General features: G+C 48.0%; 1 protein-coding gene across 1 annotated transcript in view; it reads right to left on the bottom strand.

The window, feature by feature from the left end:
- The window catches only part of GTPBP4 (GTP binding protein 4), a 377,564-nt gene that overhangs the window by 303,605 nt on the left and 54,312 nt on the right, over nt 1-19,647 (bottom strand). Inside the window, exon 2 of the mRNA XM_069648006.1 lies at nt 14,207-14,377. Coding sequence (XP_069504107.1) covers nt 14,207-14,377 — 171 coding nt within the window. The remainder of the gene's footprint in view (nt 1-14,206; nt 14,378-19,647) is intronic.

Raw genomic sequence — 19,647 nt, 5'->3', positions numbered from 1 at the left:
TGAACTTCGAGCTTTACATGTTCTTAAACGAGGGGTTGCAGGCGGTGGGGGGAGCTGTGGGAGTTTTGATTGGGGAGAGAGATCGGACAAAGCAGATTTCAGTTCACTGATGGAGATCATGCCAAGAACTTGGACGCAAGTTCCAGGGATACTAAAAATGAGGGGTGGGGGGGGGGGGGTCAGGTCTAGCAGAAAGCTGGATCAGCTTCTGGGGGAGTGTTCAGGTAAGGGCGGGTATGAGATGGTCCAGCAGGGAGCATCGGTGGAAGGGCAGGTGTCTACAGCTCAAGCATGGCGAAGCTTAAGTTAGAATCGTGGAACGTTAGGGGGCTGGATAGCCCGAACAAGAGGTTTAGTATATTGAGGGATTTTGCCAAGAGAGGGACCCACATTGTATTCTTGCAGAAAATTCATCTCAAGAGGGAGGATGCGAAAAGTATATACAGTAAATAATATCCCATTCAGTATCACACACATACCAAGAATAAACAGGCGGGAGTAGCGATTTTACTTCACAGATTGGTCTCCCTGGAGAGGTTGCAGGTTACACAGGATCCCCATGGAAAGGTTTGTGATGGTCAAGAAGAAACTGATGGGGCAGATGTATATGTTGGTGTCAGTATATGGGCCTAATCAGGGACAGGAATAGTTTCTGGACACATGGCTGGATGAGTTGGAGGTAGTTCGGAGAGGGAGAGTGGACGATTGCAGGAGATTTCAAGCTAGCTTTTGATGCAGGATGGGACAGGTCTGGCGGGGTAAGGGGGCATGCAACTGGGGCAATATCAAAGCACTTGGCGGGACCGGCTGGCAAGACTCGGCTTGATGGATGTGTGGAGGATAGACCACCCGTAACAAAGGGACTACTCATTCTACTCTGCTGTGGATAGAACATATTTGAGGATAGATTACATACTGACAAGACTAGGGATACTATCAGCGAGTCACAAAACGACTCTAGGGTCCATCATACTATCCGATCACGTAGCGGTGGCATTGGAGTGGGAGGAGAGGACATTCAGGAGATGAGATAAATCCTGGAGTTTTAGAGGATTACCTGCAAGGAGATAAAAAGGGACTAGAAACTTGATAGCGGGAGAGATAAGAAATGCGTTACAGACACGCCTATGCCGACGTCACCTTTCGGTCCCAAAAAGACCAGATGCAATACTCTGCGGTTGCTACTGGATGTCGGACCATATGCACAGCACCTGATTCTAAGCAGATTAACAAGCATCAGAAATATATGTTAGCAGTCAAAGACCCAGGGGTGACTGGAGGGGAGAGGTGGGATGGGTTTAAGGATTACATTAAAAATTACATGATCGATATTGCGAAGGATCTACGGGAGGTGAGGAGGAAGGAAGAGCGGGTGCTGGAGCAAGAGATAGCAAGGGTGGCAACGTCGCACAAGGAGCCGCTGTTGGCACGACCAGTATATGGCGTATATAAAAGGGCAATTGAGGCAGCTTGTCAACAGGTCGGCAGAGAGTACCTATTGCGGTGCAAGCTTCCCTTCTATGAGCACGGGAATAAAGTGGCCACTATTCTGGCAAGACAGTTGAGAGTAAGGGAGCAAAGGGATTTCATAACCAGTCTACGGTTCCAGAGGGCGCAAGTGTCATGGAAGGGAGGAAAAAAGCGGCTGATGGAGGACTTCTTTGCGAAGCTATACAGTGAGGAGCCGTGTGATTATCAGGAACAGGATGCATACCTGGAGGGGGCCGAGGGTGTCGGATCAGCAAAGTGAATTCTTGGAGGCACCCATAACCAGGGCGGAGGTCTGGAAGGTCATAGGTAGGCAGAAGCCATACAAGCCTGAGGCAGACAGCCTTACGGCAATATTTTATAAAACCTTCAGCAAACAATTGGGTACTGCTTTGGCAGACTTATTTAATGAGTCCCGGGAGAGGGGGTCATTATCCATATCTATGGCCCACATAACTGATTCCAAAGCCTGGCAAGGATGTGCATTTATGCTCATCCTATAGCCCAATAGCACTTATCAAATTGGATGCCAAGCTGAAACAGAAATGCAGCAAGATAAGGTTCCACTGGCTGCCTCGCCTCATGAATCAAGAGTCTTGTACAATTGGTTGTTAATGTGTTATGAATACATTCAAGATACTGATTATTCCATCAAAAAACAAACAAATTTAACACAGTGTTCTTGTTGTGCGTCTTTGTTAAAAAGAAATGTGTCATGTACTTGTATTATAATGTTATGTGATGTTACTTGGCATTTATATAGCGCCTTATATATCATTGGTATGACCTCAAAGCGCTGGTAGGTTGACCGCCCTCGGGAACCGTAGTACAAGTCAGTAGAGAGAGAGAGAGGGGGGGGGGGGGGGGTGTCATATGTGTGCCGCTGGTGTAGTTGTTGGATGATACCTGCTTCTTAGTGATGTGTGGTGCTGAGGAAATCAGTTGGATGTGTTCAGTCTGGTGGATGGACACCCAGACTGGGTTCTGGCTGCGTTAGGCCTGAGGAACGCCTATGCTAGCGGAATGTGCTTCAGCTAGCTGTGTTTTATCTGGGTGATGAGGTGTTTGTGGGGTCACTTATGTATGTGAACAGCTAGGCCGAATTATCAGGGGTATAGCTGTGTTCTAGTTGAATGATGGTGTATAGAAGAGAGTAAGCGTAGTGGTGACATATGGTGACTATCAGTATAATCGCCTGAGACCAGGCACGTGGGCAGGGCAGTGGGGACGTACATAGTGACAAACATATATAGCGACAGGATGGACAGAGGTATATATGGGATTCAGATATATAAAGGGAGATGGTTACATAGCATATATAGGGGATACAGAAATTTGTTAACATCATGGTGAACATTCTGTCTGAGTGTGGCGCATGCTAGCATTCATAATTCCGCCTAAGTGTGGCGCATGCTAGCATTGACAAATGCGTCTAGATGTGGCATATGCCATCTTTCATAATTCTGTCTAAATGTGGCACATGCTTCTTTCACAATTCCATTTAAGTGTGGCACATGCTATTATTCACAATTCCATCTAAGTGTGGCACATGCTATCCATGTTGAAAGAAGACATGCTGTCCTTCACAATTCTATCTAGATGCAACGCAGGGTAGAGTTCACCATTTCACCTAAGTGTGGTATGTGCCATCTTTCACAGTTCTAACTAGATGTGAAGTTGGCTAGAGATCACAATTTCACCTAAGTGCGGTACATGCCATCCTTCACAATTCTATCTAGATGTGAAGTTTATTTTGTATTTGTATCGTACACCTAACCCTGAGGTGACTGGGTGAAGGAAAGTTTAGCATGTTACAGGCAGAAAGCATAATTACATATTTACATAAAAGGATAAACACAGTAATGGCGAAGGGGTCGACCTGGATTACATATTGGTCTGACCTTCATGATAGGTACAAATATACACAATAATGGTGATAGGGTTGACTTGGGTTACATATTGGCTGACCATGAAGATAAGTACAGGTGGGATGAGGGGTAGCGGGATACTTAGGCCTGTCAATGGGGCTGCGATGCAGGATCACTTGGACTCAGCAATTTCTGGATGACCAGAATTTTTAAGAAGGGGACGGTAGTGATAGGCCTATAATTTGTAGATGGGTTAGGGTCTAGATTGGGCTTTTTTAGGAGAGGCATGACCCAGGCCTCCTTGAGGTTTTTGCGCACGAGATTATTCTTAAAAGAGGCGTTTACCATAGTGGCGATAAAAGGAGATAGTTCCTTGGCACAGTCCTAGATAAAGGGGGCTGGACAAGTGTCGTCTTGGCATCTTGAAGGCTTAAGGCCTTTAATGATGTTTTCCACTTCGCAGGGTGTGACCATGGAGAATGAAAATGGCGGGCACTGAGGGTGTTGAGGTTTGGGAGGGGCATTATCTGGTGAGCTGTTTGCAAGGCTGTTCTTTTTAGCTTCTATTTTAGTTTGGAGGGAGGCTATTTTTGTCTGCTACGGCTTGTTGAATTTTGGAACACCATGCAGCATCTTTTGTGCAGTCCAAAGAGGGTGGTGCTGGGGATTCTAGTTCCCTTAGGATGCCGAATAGCTCATTAGTCTTGGATTTGGCGTTGAGTATTCTGGTGTTATATATTTCCTTTTTGGTAGAGAGGATGGCAGATTTGTAAGTAGTAGCTGCATTGGAGAACAGAGCCTTATTGTGACTGGAGGGAGCTTTACGCCAGTTAGATTCTGCTGTTCTTTTCAGGTTTCTCAATGATTTAAGTTCTGGGGTGGCTAGAGATCACAATTTCACCTAAGTGTGGTACATGCTATCCTTCACAATTCTATCTAGATGCGACCGGGCCAAACTTCAGTTTTCTTATGCTGCCTTGGCAAGTATGCTAATATGCAGTGCATGGCAGTTTTTATAGTGTATTTAGACTTAGGCTGGTGGGTTGCATATTTCTCCAAGTATGCATGGGGTAAGTCTATGGCAGTCTGTGTTCTTGAAGGTAAGGTAGAGTGGTGGGGGCTTTCTGGAGTAGAGTAATTGCTCTACACCCCACCCGTGCCACACTTAACAGTTTTGTTGGTGTCTGTTGACTGCTGGCTTCACTGTCTTCCCCTGCGGACACCTGCAGATACTTTCTGGAGCTACCTCTGTAAGAGCTGCCCTTTGCCTTAGGGCCTTAAACCACGGGGGCTGCTGGCCAGGGGGCTGCTCAGGGAGGGTCAGTTAAGACCAGTAGGATCAGCCAATCACGCGGGAGGTGGGCAGGCTGAGAGGCTGAGAGGCGGGAGGGAACGGGAATCAGGCAGTGGGAGCAGGTAGGGGAGGCAGGGGAAGCAGATTGGAAAAGGGGCTTGGGCCTCGGATTACGCGGGCAGAAGCTTGCTAAATTTGGGCACAATAAAAATTAAGGGCTCTTTCTCACCTGTGTTTAGCCGCAAAAGAGGCGAGCAAAGCCAGGGGAGGTAGGGGGGACCGAATGCCACACGCTCACCTGGGTCCCAAGATGGTAAATGGGGCAGGGAGCGTGCGAGCAGCCTTCGGCCAGCAGAACTGCACGATGATATTGTCCAATCATGGCCAGGGGGGCGGCATGGGAGGCAGGAATAAGGAGAGGGAAGCTCCGAGGGGCAACAGGACCTGGGAGGGTCCCCACGCAAGCAGCGCCGGGATGGACTTGGGGAAGGTAGAGGGGACCGCAGCCACACGCTCACCTGGGTCCCAAGATGGCAAAATAATGTATTGATGGCACAAACAAATCCCCACAAAACGGGATGCCAACATAGGGGAAGTTTTAACAAGCGATACCTGAAAACAGGGAAGGAATACAACTGTGCTATAAAGAGAACTGAAAGATAATTAGAAGAAATGGTGAAAGAAGTGCATCAGGTAGTGGCCCTTTGGGGGACATACCTGGCAGGAGAGCATACCAGGTTATCGACTAGGCCCAGAAGGGGATTCCTGGCAGTGGAGTGCACCAGGAAATACATCTAGAGTTTGTGAAGAGAAACGACATTGTGAAAGAGTCCTGGCAGGAGAGTATACTAGGAGACCTTCTTTAATAAAGTGCCAAGTAGAAGAGACACTTGATTGCAATTCTTCTGAAAATCACCACTACTTTGAAAAGATACTCTGTCATTCTTAAGTCAGAAACCTGGGAGTATTCTCCCATGTAGAACCTGAGAATCCTCTATTCGGGAGGTCAGAGGAGGGAGATTGCTTTTGGAACCCAACCCTTGGTGTGGCCAAGCGATAGAGGACCACCTGGGTAGGGGAGGTCGGGTCACCCTCAGGATAATACCCTAGGGGAGACGTGGTATTACAACCAGACAGTGGTGAAAGAGAAGTCCAAGATGCCTTCTTGGGTATCTCGACTCCCATAACCTAAATCCGGGTGTCAGGATCCTTAGCTCTTACACTATCCATCATGGCCATAGAGTAAGAAGGAAAGGAGCTAATGACCCAAGAGGCAGAGAAGGGAAGGCACAGGTGGCACAGGATCAGAGTACCGAGAATAGAAATTATTCATTCTCTCTAACTCATTGGGAAAATCACCTTACGCCTGATACACATAGATCATCAGCAGACTGAAAAGAGGGGACAATTTCCTACCATGGGGACGAACAAACCAGGAGAAATTCATATATCCCCTGGCAATATTCAAATAAGCTGACCAGAACTCGACTTAAACCCGTTTATCCCTTTAAACACTCTTCCCCAATCTCAAGGGAGGGTTTACAATCTCACCTCATCTCCCCCACCCCATTTCCAAGAAATGCTGAGACAAGGAAGAGGCCACTACGATCAATGATGATTACCCATAGGAATAACATAGGGAAAGTAAGGGCAACCTACTTTAGAGAAAATCACTGTCCCACTAATAAAGTCAGGCAGAGTCAGGCATGGGTAGGAAACCATTCACACCCAACGCCACTTGACTGTGTTCAGCTATAACTGGAGTGGTCAGTGACAGAGTTTAGAACGAGCTGGGGATGCAGTCTGGCCTAGTGAAGTCCAGAAGTGGAGAGAAGCAGGATTTGTTTGCAAGTAGGAGGAAGACCACATGCAGAGAAGCTGGCCTGGTTTGTGTGGGTAGCAGTGTGGCAAGGGAGTCGGAGGAGTGCTTCCTGTATTCCACAGGCTTGGTCCAGCAAAGTACTTGTTCCCTTGGGGTCAGTGCCGACCCCATGGGTGCCTGAGGGGCAGGTGTTAAGAACCTGACCTCAATCGCACATTACCTGAAGAAGCTGCCTCTCTAAGCGACGCTGCCCGGTGGGTTTCATGAAAGAATGTAAGAGAAACTCAGGAGCGTGTGTTTAAATGAGAACTGAGCGGGAGAAAGGCACAAACAGGAAAAGCGGCACAGAATCAGAAAGAAAAAAAAAGTGGGAAAGTTAAAAGTGAAAGAAAAGTGGGAAGGCTGAAAGTGCAACAAGGAGACACAGTAAAAGAAAAGCAGTGAGAAAAGCAGATGGGGGCAAAAGGCAAATAAAAGCCTGATGGATGCAGAAGATGAGAGAAAGTGGGAAAAAAGCAGCGAGTGGCCTGTAGTGAGAAAGGGCCACGAGAAAAGCAGAGTGCCTGGGATAGGCAAAGGAAGGTGCAAGTGTGCAGGGAACTAAAAGAGGGAGAAAGGGTGCGCGAAAGGAAAACAGATCAGCAGGGGCACGTTAAAGAGGGTTCAAGTGTGCACAGAAAGGAAAGCAGCAGAAGAGGGGTGCAAAGAGCATCTGAAAGAAACAAAGAGGTAACAGAAGAATGTGAGAACAAAGGGTGGGTGGGTGGGGCAAGAGGGTCAGAGTGGTCGTGCCTAGGAAAAGCAAAAAGCCTGGCATTTTCGAAAACCTCTGATTCTACCCCATGAAAGAATGGTTTATGAATTCAAGACAGAACTGTAATAAATCATGTGTTGTGTTTGGAAGCTGGAAGAGGCCTAGAGCTTGGGAAAGGAAGGAGACCGTGAGAGGCCTATTTAAGAAATCAAAGTACAGATCAATAAAGAACCAAGTTTTGTGTTTCAAAGTTGAAAGGGGCCTGAGCTTGGGGAAGTGAACGCTAAGAGGCCTAACCAAGTTAGAGACTTGTTAAGTTTTGTTGAACTTGTGAGAGGACTTGCGCGGGGAAGGGAACCCCGAAAAGCTTGCAAAAGGATTTCCAATCATGTTTTGAAACTTGATGAAGCTGAAGCTTGGGGAAGGGGAAGGGAACCCCAAGGAACTTACACTGAAGGAGACCTGTGGAGAAGGTCTTACAAATAAGCTCTGTGGATTGAACTTATTTGTGTGACATTGACCCAACAGCACCAGGTGAAAAGACCACCTGAAACCAATCCTGGTTACCATTTTGGTTGAACCATAAATGTTCTTATTTTTGAATAGACTTAATATCACACTTTTGTACAGAGTGAGGGCAAGCATAGGTTTAGACACAGGAAGACTTACTTTGGACTCAGACAACGACATCCATTAGAAACATCAGTTGAGGGAATTATCACTTTAGAGTTAGGGCCAGCCAGGTATTACACCAACCCAGGAACATTACAACTTTGCGTCGGTCTCTCATTTCTGACCCCTCACATTCCCCACCTGTTTGTGTGTTTTTAGAGAAAAGAAACTGTACAAGTACCATGAGTAAACAGAGATACCATGATAGAGTAAACACTTCAGTTACATGAAGCTTAAACTCTGAAATCCATTAAAAATATCATTTGCACATTTAATACAAAGCCAAATGTTTTTCACACCTAATAAATTCACATGAAGCTTGAACCCAATCAGAAGTGTAACCAGCCGCCTCACCTCCCCAACACATGGCTTAGATGAACAAGTTACTTTCTTACCTGGTAACGTTCTTTCGATGGGATGGTCCGACGACGTATTCCATATCTATGACATGTAATCACCACAGCTGTGCTGCTTCGGAAACTTTTTTCGGCGTCTGCGTCCTGCGTCGATGACGTCGATGCGCCGTCGTCGAGGGCCTCCTCCGACGTCCGACATCATCTGATGTGATAAGTAGGACGCAGGACGCCCGTAGCCTCAGTTGTAGTTTTTTCCCCCAGAACGTGTGACACTAGTCAACTGCCAGTCAGACACAAAGCCTTGCGGAACGTAAGCTGCAATCGCAAAAGAAATTCTGCAGCGGGGAAGGCAGGGCGGGAGCGATATGGAATACGTCGTCGGACCATCCCATCGAAAGAACGTTACCAGGTAAGAAAGTAACTTGTTCTTCGAGGGGATTGGGTCCTCCGACGTATTCCATATCTATGACAGACTCCCAAAGCAGTACCAGAGCGAGGAGGAGGGAAAGAATTTAGAATCAAGATTTAGAATAGCCAATCAAATAGCAGAGCAAAGGACCGCCTTGCCAAAGGCCAGATCCTGTGCTCGGATGGAATCGAGGGAATAGTGACGTACAAATGTATGTACTGAAGCCCAGGTGGCTGCATCACAGATGTTGCGAATAGGAACACCCCTCTGCAGGGCAGTAGACGCAGCCATACCCCTGGTAGAATGGGCCCGCAAGCCAGCGGGTCCTTACCCGCCAAGCGGTAGCACTCCGAGATGGCCAAAATAATCCAGCGAGACAAAGTCTGTTTCGTCACAGCTTTCCCCAAACGCTTTCCAGCGTAACCAATAAAGAGTTGATCGTCCACTCTGACCCGGGACATGCGTGAAACATAAAAGCTTAAAGCTCTCCTAGGATCAAGCCTATGGAGCCTCTCCTCTTCCTTACCAGGATGCGGAGGAGGATAGAATGCCGGAAGAACAACCTTCTGGGCCAAATGAAATTCCGTCACTACCTTCGGAAGAAAAGAAGGACGAACTCTAAGGACAACCCTGTCCTTGTGAAATACAGTGAAGGGAGGCTTAACTGAAAGTGCCTGTAACTCACTCACTCTGCGAGCGGAAGTAACCGCAACTAAAAACACAGTTTTCAGAGTTAACAGCCTCAAAGGGCAAGAATGTAAAGGCTCAAACGGAGCACCCATAAGAAACTTAAGAACAAGGATTAAATCCCAACCGGGCACCAGGAAAGGTGACGGAGGGAACACATTAGTGAGCCCTTTCAGAAACTGTGAAATCAAAGGGATTTTAAAGTAAGAACACTCTTCAGACGAGCGCTTAAAGATGGACAGCGCCGCCAGGTAACCTTTAACGGTACCCACTTGCAAGCCCCTGTGGGCCAAAGAAAGTAAAAAGGACAGAACCATGGGGATGTCACATGCAAAAGGATCCACATTCTGAACTCTGCACCAGTCGCAGAACTTACGCCAACGGTACAGAGACTTTGTTGCTGGCCTTCGGGCCGAAAGCAACACCTCCATCACGTCCTCAGGGAGGTCCCAATCCTTATACCTCAACCTTTCAGAAGCCAAGCGTGAAGGTTGAGGGATCTGACCTCTGGATGGAGAACCTGACACCCCTCCCGTGAGAGCAGATCGTCTCGGTAGGGAAGACGACGTGGAGGGCAGATGGATAAGTCGAGAAGGTCCGGGTACCACGTACACCGAGCCCACGCCGGGGCAATGAGGATCATCCGGGAACCGAACTTCCGTAACCTCCGCAGCACTTGCGGGATGACGGGGACTGGAGGAAACGCGTACAGCAGCGGGAATGACCACTCCACCACGAACGCGTCTCCTAAGGCTCCTTTTGGAGGAAATTCCCGCGAGCAAAACCTTTCGCACTTCCGGTTGACACTGGAGGCGAAGAGATCCACTTGAGGGGTCCCCCAAAGGGCGAAGATCTCCAGGAGAATCTCCTGAGCCACCTCCCACTCGTGAGAGATTGAGCTCTGCCTGCTCAGAGCGTCCGCCGTCACGTTCTCGACTCCGGCCAGATGAACTGCCGAGATCGAAACTTCCTGCTGGATGGCCCAGAACTCGAGCTGCATCTCCTCCCTGCACAGAGGAAGTGACCCTGCCCCCCCCTTTTTGTTGAGGTAGTGCATGGCCACTGTATTGTCCGTCAGGATCAGGACACTCTTTCCTCGCACAGTCGGTAGAAAAGCCTTCAGGGCTAGCCTGATGGCCCTCAGCTCCAAAAGATTGATATGGAGTCTGGACTCCGACGGAGACCAACGACCGCTGACTGTCAGCCCGTTGGCATGAGCTCCCCATCCCGTGAGGGATGCATCCGTCACGATCGTCACCTCCGGCCAGGGAAGCCAAAATGGAGCCCCCTTCATCAAGTTGCCTTCGACGGCCCACCACAGAAGATCCCGGGCGACCGAGGGCGGCACCTGAACCGGGTCCGACATCCTGCCGGAGGACTGCGACCATTGCGTCTTGAGTGCCCACTGCAAAGATCTCATCCGCAGGCGAGCCTCTGGCACCAGAAGAATGCAGGATGCCATGAGGCCGAGCAACCTCAAGAACTCGAACGCAGGGAGCGTCTGGGCATGCTGAAACTTGTGCACCATCTGCTGAATGTGAAGAGCCCTCACACCTGGGGAGGAAAACAGTGCCCCAGGGAAGTGTCGAGCACCGCTCCGATGTACTGGAGCCGCTGTGTTGGCGTCAAATGGGACTTCTTTAAATTGAGGGAGAAGCCCAGCCTATGAAGGGAGCGGCAGGTGACGGACAGATGATCCAGGACTTGCTCGGGAGAGCTCCCCCTGATCAACCAATCGTCCAGGTAGGGGTAGACGTAAATCCCCCCTTGCCTGAGATGCGCTGCCGCCACCACCATGAGCTTGGTGAAAACCCTCGGGGCGGAGGTCAATCCGAACGGCAGGACCCGAAACTGAAAGTGCGAGTCGCCAACCGCGAACCTCAGGTACTTCTTGTGCTTGGGATGGATCCGCACATGGAAGTAAGCATCCTTGAGGTCGAGTGACACCAACCAGTCCTGAAGCTGAAGGGCCTGGAGGACTTGAGAGAGAGTAACCATCTTGAACTTGTCCTTCCTGAGGAGTTTGTTCAAACCGCGCAAGTCCATGATGGGTCTCAATCCCCCGTCTTTCTTCGAAATCAAAAAATAAGGGGAATACCATCCCTTGTTCCTCTCCGCTACAGGCACCAGTTCTATGGCGCCTTTCTCCAGCAGGGCTTGAATTTCCTGCGCAAGAAGCGGATCCGGACTCTGCAAAGAGGTTCCCCGGTGGATTGTCGCGAGGCCTGTGCCGAAAAGGAAGACAGTAGCTGTGGGTTATGATCTCCACAACCCACACATCTGAAGTAATGGCTTGCCACTCTACAAGATGCTGCGCCAGCCTTCCCCCAACCGGCGAACCATGGGACATGGCCTCACGACTGAGTGGGAGCGGCTGCGGCGTTACCTGAGGGCAAAGAGGCAACTGCCCGAGCGGCCTTGACACCACGGGTACCCTGTCGTCCACCTCTGCTACCCCTGCGATGGCCTCTGACTGCCAGCTCCTCTCGCTTTACTGAAGGATGAGTAATAGCGAAAGGAACCACCCCTCCACTGCTGTCCCCTAGGACGAAAAGGCGGAGTTTGGCGAACTGCAGCGCCCAACGACTTCGCTGCAGCTTTTGAGGTCTGCAACCTCTCAAGGCTCTCGTCAGCCTTGCTGCCAAAAAGGTGTTCACCGTCAAAGGGCATGTTGAGGAGCCGGGACTGCACATCAGGAGCAAACCCCGACTTCCGCAACCCCAAACCTGCGTATCACGGTGCTCGCCGCCATGGACCTACTGACGCATTCAGCTAAATCCAAACCCGACTGAACGGACTCACACATGGCATCCTTACCATCCTGGACCATAGCAAGGAAACCATCCCGTTCGTCCCCTTCGGGAATATGTTCAGCCGTCAACGCAACACAGTACCACAGAGTGTGTGTGAAACGAGACAAGGCACAAATGGAGTTGGCCGCCTGAAGCGCCATACCACCAGAAGAAAACACTTTCTTCGCCCAGCCATCAAAACGTTTGTCGTCCCTATCAGGAGGGATGGTAGGGTACGACGCCTGCTTTGCCGGGGCCGTGGCCGCCTGCACCACCAAACTCTCCGGAGTGGGGTGCCTGGTCAAGTAGCAGGGGTCGCTACTGGCTGGACGGTATTTTCGCAACAAGGATCTGCCCACCGCCGGGAGACTCTCTGGAGCAGTCCAAGCCGCCGCCACCCTTCTCTGTAAAGCCATATGGAACGGCAGTACCGGGTCAGTTGGGGGACCAACATCAAGGATGTCCGTCAGATCATCCTGCACAAACTCCCCTGGGGGAGCAGACCATCCCAAGTACTCAGAAACCCTAGCCATAAGGCGCCGGTACGAGGAATCGGCATGAGAGCCAGGCTCAGGCCTACAAATCTCCACCTCCGGAGAGGTGTCCAGTCCACTGGCATCATGCAGTGACTGTCTCAAATCGTCAAACTGACTATGGCCCGAGACAATTTCATCTGGAACCTGACTAGGAACCAGGCCATCAGAATCCTCATCCGCCTCTGAAATATAGTCCAGGTGGCGAAAAGAAGGCACCCGAGAGTGCTTGCTCTTAACCAGAGCCTTCCTAGGGGGTTCTCCCGTGCCACGGGGTACCTCCGACACGAAAGGCGTCGATGGCGCCGAGCGAATCGGCGCCGGCGTCGAGAGAACCGGCATCGGCGCCGAGGAAATCGGCGTCAACGTCAGACGCAGCGCCTCCAGCATCGGCGGCGTCGGCACAGCCCTCGAGGCCGGAGCCCCGAGCGTGTCCCTCGACGACTTCCTCGAAGCCGGAGCCTCGAGAAAGCCTGTCGACGCCCTCGACGCCTCAGACGTCGATGTCTTCCTCGAAGACTTCACAGGTGCACACGGTCTCGAACGCGTCGAGGACCGGGACCTGGAACGGGTACGGCGAGAACGAGTCTCCTTGTCCGAACGGGACCTCTCCCGTGACTCGTGCCGACCACTCATGCGAGCGGTGTCTCTCGACCTCACACGACCGACCCCACTCGGGGGCGCGGACGGCTTAGTACCCTGCGACTCAAGAATCGCCAGCATTTTCTTCCCGAAGGAAGCCCATTCCTCCGGCGTCGCACGGCTGGTGGGGTAAGCGACGTGCCGGGCAGAGTCCTCCGAGGAGGACCTGGAAGACGACCGGTGTCGGCGCTTCCGAGAACGCCTCGAAGAGGCTGAGGAGTGGCGAGACCGACTCCTAGAAGGAGACCCACGAGACTTCCGACGATGACGCGGAGAGTCACCCCTCGAATCATCCGTCGAAAGCCCCGCAGACTTCGACTTCCTGGGCTTGGACACCCGACCTACCGACAACTTCTTCTTACGTTCGCGTAAGGCTTTGGACGTGAGCGACTGGCAGTCGATACAGTCATCCGTGTCGTGGGCCTCCCCGAGGCACCAGAGGCAGGCGTTGTGCGAGTCCGTCACCGACATCTTGGACCCACACTCCCCGCACTTCTTGAAACCCGGACGCGGGGTCGAAGACAAAGTAGAAGACATCTTCACACGAAGGATTTGCACAAAACGAACAGGTTCGAAGAACCGAGAAGAACAGAACTCCAAAGAGTCGAGGCGTGAACCGAGAATCACGAAGCAACACGTTCGCGGAAAAAACGGAACTGAGGCTACGGGCGTCCTGCGTCCTACTTATCACATCGGATGACGTCGGAGGAGGCCCTCGACGACGGCGCATCGACGTCATCGACGCAGGAGCCGAAAAAAGTTTCCGAAGCAGCACAGCTGTGGTGATTACATGTCATAGATATGGAATACGTCGGAGGACCCAATCCCCTCGAATTGTAGATTTTTAATATAGTGCTCTCACATGCATTACCAATGTTAGTATACTTACATCCAGTTTAGGGAAATCTGTAAGGATTTGAGTTAGTCTGTCATGGTAATTTTGCTGTGTGTATTTTACTTTTCTCATGTAAAAATGTCGAATTCGGTTGATTTGATAATGTTTGTGAACAACGGTTGGAGTCTTCCGCTGAGTCTTTGATAAGGTGATATCTATGAAGTCCTGTAAAAAGAAGAAAACAAGTACTGCTTTAAAACATTAATCCAGTAAACTTTAAGTGAAGGTTGCTTAGCACTTTCGTGGTAGATGACGCAGCAGCGACAACCATCATTAAGAAACAAAAACTGGCAAAACAAAATTGATGGTCTTTTCGATAGGCTCTGGATAGGCATTTGCAGGCACAATCATCCTTTGCAAGCTGTTGCCATTTTATGGTCAAGTAGCACCATGCATTACCATGATTACCATGCAGAAACATTCTAAAAAAAGAAATGTTCACAGCCCCTGCAAGCTTTTTGAAAGACTGGAGACCCTTTTCATGTGCCCTAAAATCTCTACAAATCAGCCTCAAGCCTCAGGTGAAGTTTGAAGCAGATGGAGTGATGCAAAGTGATTTCAGATGTTAAAGAGAGGTGCAAGATACTTTCCAGGTCCCAGTACCCAAGAAAGGTAGCTCAGAAGTTTCAGACCTGTGGGCAAGGAGGACTCCCCTTCTACAGCATATGAAAGGAGTACCATTCCATTGAGAAAATACCCCAAAATACACTAAAACAATTCCATTCACAAACTTTCTTTTGGCACATTTAGGAATGAAGATCCCCTATACCTTCAATGTAAACCTCTCCTCAGTTAACATGTGATTTAACCCATTCACCATCTTGGGCACCTTCCTTGATCTTTTTGATCGAAAGATGACCACAAGAATTTCTGTCTACTGGAGAATCCAGACATTAAGGACTGAACTCATGCACCAAGACAACATGGCAGAAGTTGCACTATATAAGACTACTTTACAATATATAAAATGGGACCATGCAGATTGTTATACATTTTAGGGGGACATTGACCATTCTTGGCAAAAGTTTTCCTCCTGCTTTTTCGCTGGTATTGCCTCATTCCAAGACTCGAGCATGGAAGGACTTGTTCAAGAAATTAATCAGCTTTATTGTTTTCAATAGTCTCAAGGCCCCCCACTGTGGTACAAACCTATTCTTTTGAAGAGGTTGCATTTTACTGGTGTGAATTGTTCAGTGCAGGATAAGAGAAGGAGAGATACAGCAGGAAAATGGGAGTAGAAATACAGGAGGGGTATTTTGCTCAAATACAAATAGGTATAGCACACCAAACAGCATGGCAAAGTCGACAATGATTTCCCAAGTTCCGGAGAGAAAGTGAAACCCATGTGCCACTGTGCTGTGTTTAAATGTGTTCAATATTTTTGTGTAAAGAAATACATACATATAATACAAAATGACAATACACACAGTATGCCAAGATAAACATAAGTGATACATTTCCACTTGTCAAAAACTGGTACATTGGCAAAGAAACAGTGAAACTCATTCACTGAATATAGAGCAACACAAACAAACACTTCATTAAAACTGAGTGATTCTTTTTTTTTTAAAGATCTTTGTTTTAACGTCACATAGAAATAACAAACAAAATTGAGAAAAAACAACAGTAGAACTGGTACGTAAATCAGGCAATAGAAAATCCTAGGGTCAGTTTACCCCACAGAAGAAACATGTTCAGAACCAAACAAACCCCAGCCCAAGGCAAAGATCAAACTCAGAGCAGTCTCTTTGCAATAAGAGAAGAGAAAGCCCCAAACCTGTTTCCCAACTCCACCTCCAATGCACCAGCCACAAAACTCAGAATACAGAACATTTAAGGTCCAAAATTAAAGTGTTTCAACAAGGAACTTGCTGCAAAAATCATGGAGCGTAAATCACTCTCGCACATATCTGGTTAGATGCCCCCGTTTTACTGCCCAAATATTCTCCACTGAAGCTGTATCCCATAGCTTATACCACCACAAATAAATTTGAGGGCCCTCAACTGATTTCCAACACTTGGCCAAAGACACCCTGGCAGCAACCAGCAGGTGGGTGATGAGGGAGGAACCACTCACAGACATAGGATACACTCCCTCCTGAACATCTCCATGGCAGCTTTTAACGTGCGCGCATATACGCTGTTACATGATGACGTCACCACGCGAAAGTAATTGAAAAGGGAATTATACTAAGGAATTGAGTTAGTGGGGTAAGTTGAACCTAAATTTTCACTAAAACTTCATCTTATCTAACATGGTCACAGAACTGAATAAGATTCAGCCTATCCTTACTAACTAGAATCATGTTCTCTTCCTACCCCTAGAGATGGAGATAAGGAAGTGGGCACTCAGAATCATTGAAGGCATGTAGTTGAGAAAACCTAGAGCCCCTTCTCTAAATGTATGCAGAATTTAGCATATTTGAACTAAGTGTGGTGTCTCCCCTACTTCATATCCAGATGACAGTTGGCACAGATTGGTGCATAACCTATATTTTGAGTAAAGCCTTTTGCCATTTTCCCCCTTTTCATTATTCCTTGTAGTTGCTCATCGGTATAGCACATCTTGGTTAATCTGCTGTGCCAACCTCTTAACCACTATACTGAAGGGTGGACATATTTAATCATCACCGGTAAGAGGACCATCCATGACAAAAGAGTACTGAATGTTTACCTCAACTCCTATTCACCTTACCACAACAACCTCAAGATAGTTCCTCTCTGTCTCAATTTATTATAGAACAGAAGAAAAGGTGGAGTGATATTACCCATGAAAAGGAAATCTTCCACACTATCACCATCTATTGGTACACTACACTACAGTTTGTGGAAATCTTCTCCACATTCTACAAGGTATGCAAGAGAGAAACATACCTAGCTCCCTAAGTGGATCAGGGGCACCCTTAACAAGGTCTAATGATAAGATCTGAATGATATGTACATTTTAATAGAAATTCTAATATAGTGCCTTTAACCCACAGGGTTCCCATTTTTTAACACACTTGGCAGAGAAGGTATGATAGGAAAGAAGACTATCACCACTAAAAACACAAGCAACTGTATGCCCCTGATGAATGTCCTACATTTATCTATCTGTGTTCTAGGAACAGAAACTTGTACAAGTTGAGTTTAGAAAACAATAACACTCTCAAAAGGAAGGAGAACAACTCCAATGTGAAGTATCACATGGTGTTGATCTAGTTATTGGAAGAATTAACCCACATTGTTTGTACTTCTTGTATTATGTGAAATATATGTTTTATATGTTTTTATGGAGTTTTATGTAATGTGATCATTTTATGAGTATCAGTATCGATATGTTTAATAAAAAAACATTTTAACGTTCATGTGTGAATTCTGGGTATTAGATATACCCGCTGTCATTGGATTTGTTTGGATTGAGACACCAGTTAGCATACCTTCTTTTTGTATAATATATATCTTATCCATGTGGCAAGAAGTGTATGATCCCCTAAACATGGCATACGCCGTTTTAGAATTTCTTCATTGTGCTCACACATGGTCCGACCACGCCCTGGTGTCAGGGGGGTGGTTAGGAGCTGGCACTTCAAAAATAAGAGTCAAAGAGACGCAGTATTCAGGGAGGAAATTTGGGAGTGGGTCCTCAGGCACTTTCAGAAAAATGAAAGCTCAGTGGCGTCTTATTCCACCCTTTGGGAAGCATTTAAATGCGTTATAAAGGGGGTAATGTATTGCCAAAGAGGTGGGTGTTCTTAAGGCCATAAGGGCAGAGCTGGAGGTCCATGAGGCCCAGCTGAGTGAGCTGGAGTTGGGAGTGGGGTTTCCATGGACGCAGGAATGCAGGCTAGGTTACTCGAGTTGCTGGTGCTGTTTAGAGAAGGAGTGGAAGGTGAAGTTAGGTTTTTAAATAGGGACGCTGAGGTGAGAATGTATGGGGAGGGTCAACGAACCAGCACCTTACTGGCCTAGCTGATCCAAACTGAAATGCCCAAGTCACATATAGCAGAGGTCGAGAATGGGGTGGACAAGCTAATGCAGACGGATGAGGGAAATATGGGGGTGTTTGTCGACTTCTAGAAGTCCTTGTAATCCTCCTGCAGAGTGGTGGCACGAGCAGAGATTGAGGAATAGCTGGAGCAGCTGGGTTTGTACTGCGTAGCTCAAGAGGAAATGGGGTGATTAGGTAGGCAGGTAGCTGAACAAAAAGTGCTTGTGGCTATTAAGGTCCTACCTGGTGGGAAAGCTGCTAGCAAACAAGGTCTCTCTGCCGACTTCTACAAAGCATATGCGGATCCCTCAGAGATGGGGTGCTGCGTGAGGCGGTGGTTACTTTACTTCTGAATCCGGGGAAGAATGCCGATAGCTGCTCCTCCATCATCGGATCTCTATGATCAAACTCTCTGCCAGACAGCCTGGACCCAAGCACCTTGGTGCAAGAATATAACAAGATCATACACTCCACTTTGGACAAAGTCGCCCCTCTCAAACTGAGAGCTAGTAAAGCTAAATTACACCTCAACAAGTAGTTCACTCCACAATGAAAGGACCTGCGACTACTAAAAAGAAAATGTGAAACTGACTGGTGCCTCTGCCCCTCCCATGAGAAAAAAAGGAAGCTAGCGTCCACTGCATCACATTATAAAAAAGAAATCTGCCAGGCAAAAAGAAACTCCTACAATTAACGTATAGCTAATTCCAACTCTAGGATGAAAGAATTATTCACAATCCTAAAAGAACTAGAGCCCCCTGTCTCTCCACCCAATATCTGCATCCAAGACAAGAACTGGTGCTCAGAGATACAACAAGCACTAACCAACAAAATCAACACTCTCCAAACCAAAATAAACAATAAGAAAGACTCTTTGAACTTATCCCATCCAACTCACCACTACCCTCCACCAAATGCAAATATCCTTGATCCAAATATCACATTCCGCTTCACTAAAAACAACTATCCTTGAAGTAAAAAAAACTATCCTTTCTCTCAAACCGTCTAATTGTAAAGGAGATATCTGCCCAGCGCACATCATAAAAGGGGCTGCGAGAGACCTCTCCCCTTTCATCTCAAAACTGATTAATGCCTCCTTTGCCTCCGGCACCGTCCCAGCCAATCTCAAACTATCATGGGTGCTCCCGCTTCTCAAGAAGCGAACCTTAGACCCACTTATCGCTACCAATTACCGCTCTATCACAATGGTACAATTTTTACTCAAAATCCTGGATAAAATTCCATATTTGCAGATCCAAAAACATCTCGAACAGCACAAACTACTACACGGGACGGAAACGGCACTAATAGATCTGAAGACTCAGATCGATGAGCTGAGGGATCAAGGGAAAACAGCATTATTGCTGTTACTTGATCTCTCAGCTGCATTCGACTTAGTCGATCATAAGGTCCTCTGTAGGCACCTTGATACAGCAGCCCATTTCTCCATTGGCGCTGTTAAGTG

Source organism: Ambystoma mexicanum, chromosome 2q (assembly GCF_040938575.1).
Source record: "Ambystoma mexicanum isolate Mex_15411 chromosome 2q, UKY_AmexF1_1, whole genome shotgun sequence".
NCBI classification, from domain to species: Eukaryota; Metazoa; Chordata; class Amphibia; order Caudata; family Ambystomatidae; genus Ambystoma; species Ambystoma mexicanum.
This window is presented reverse-complemented; position numbering and strand designations above follow the sequence as displayed.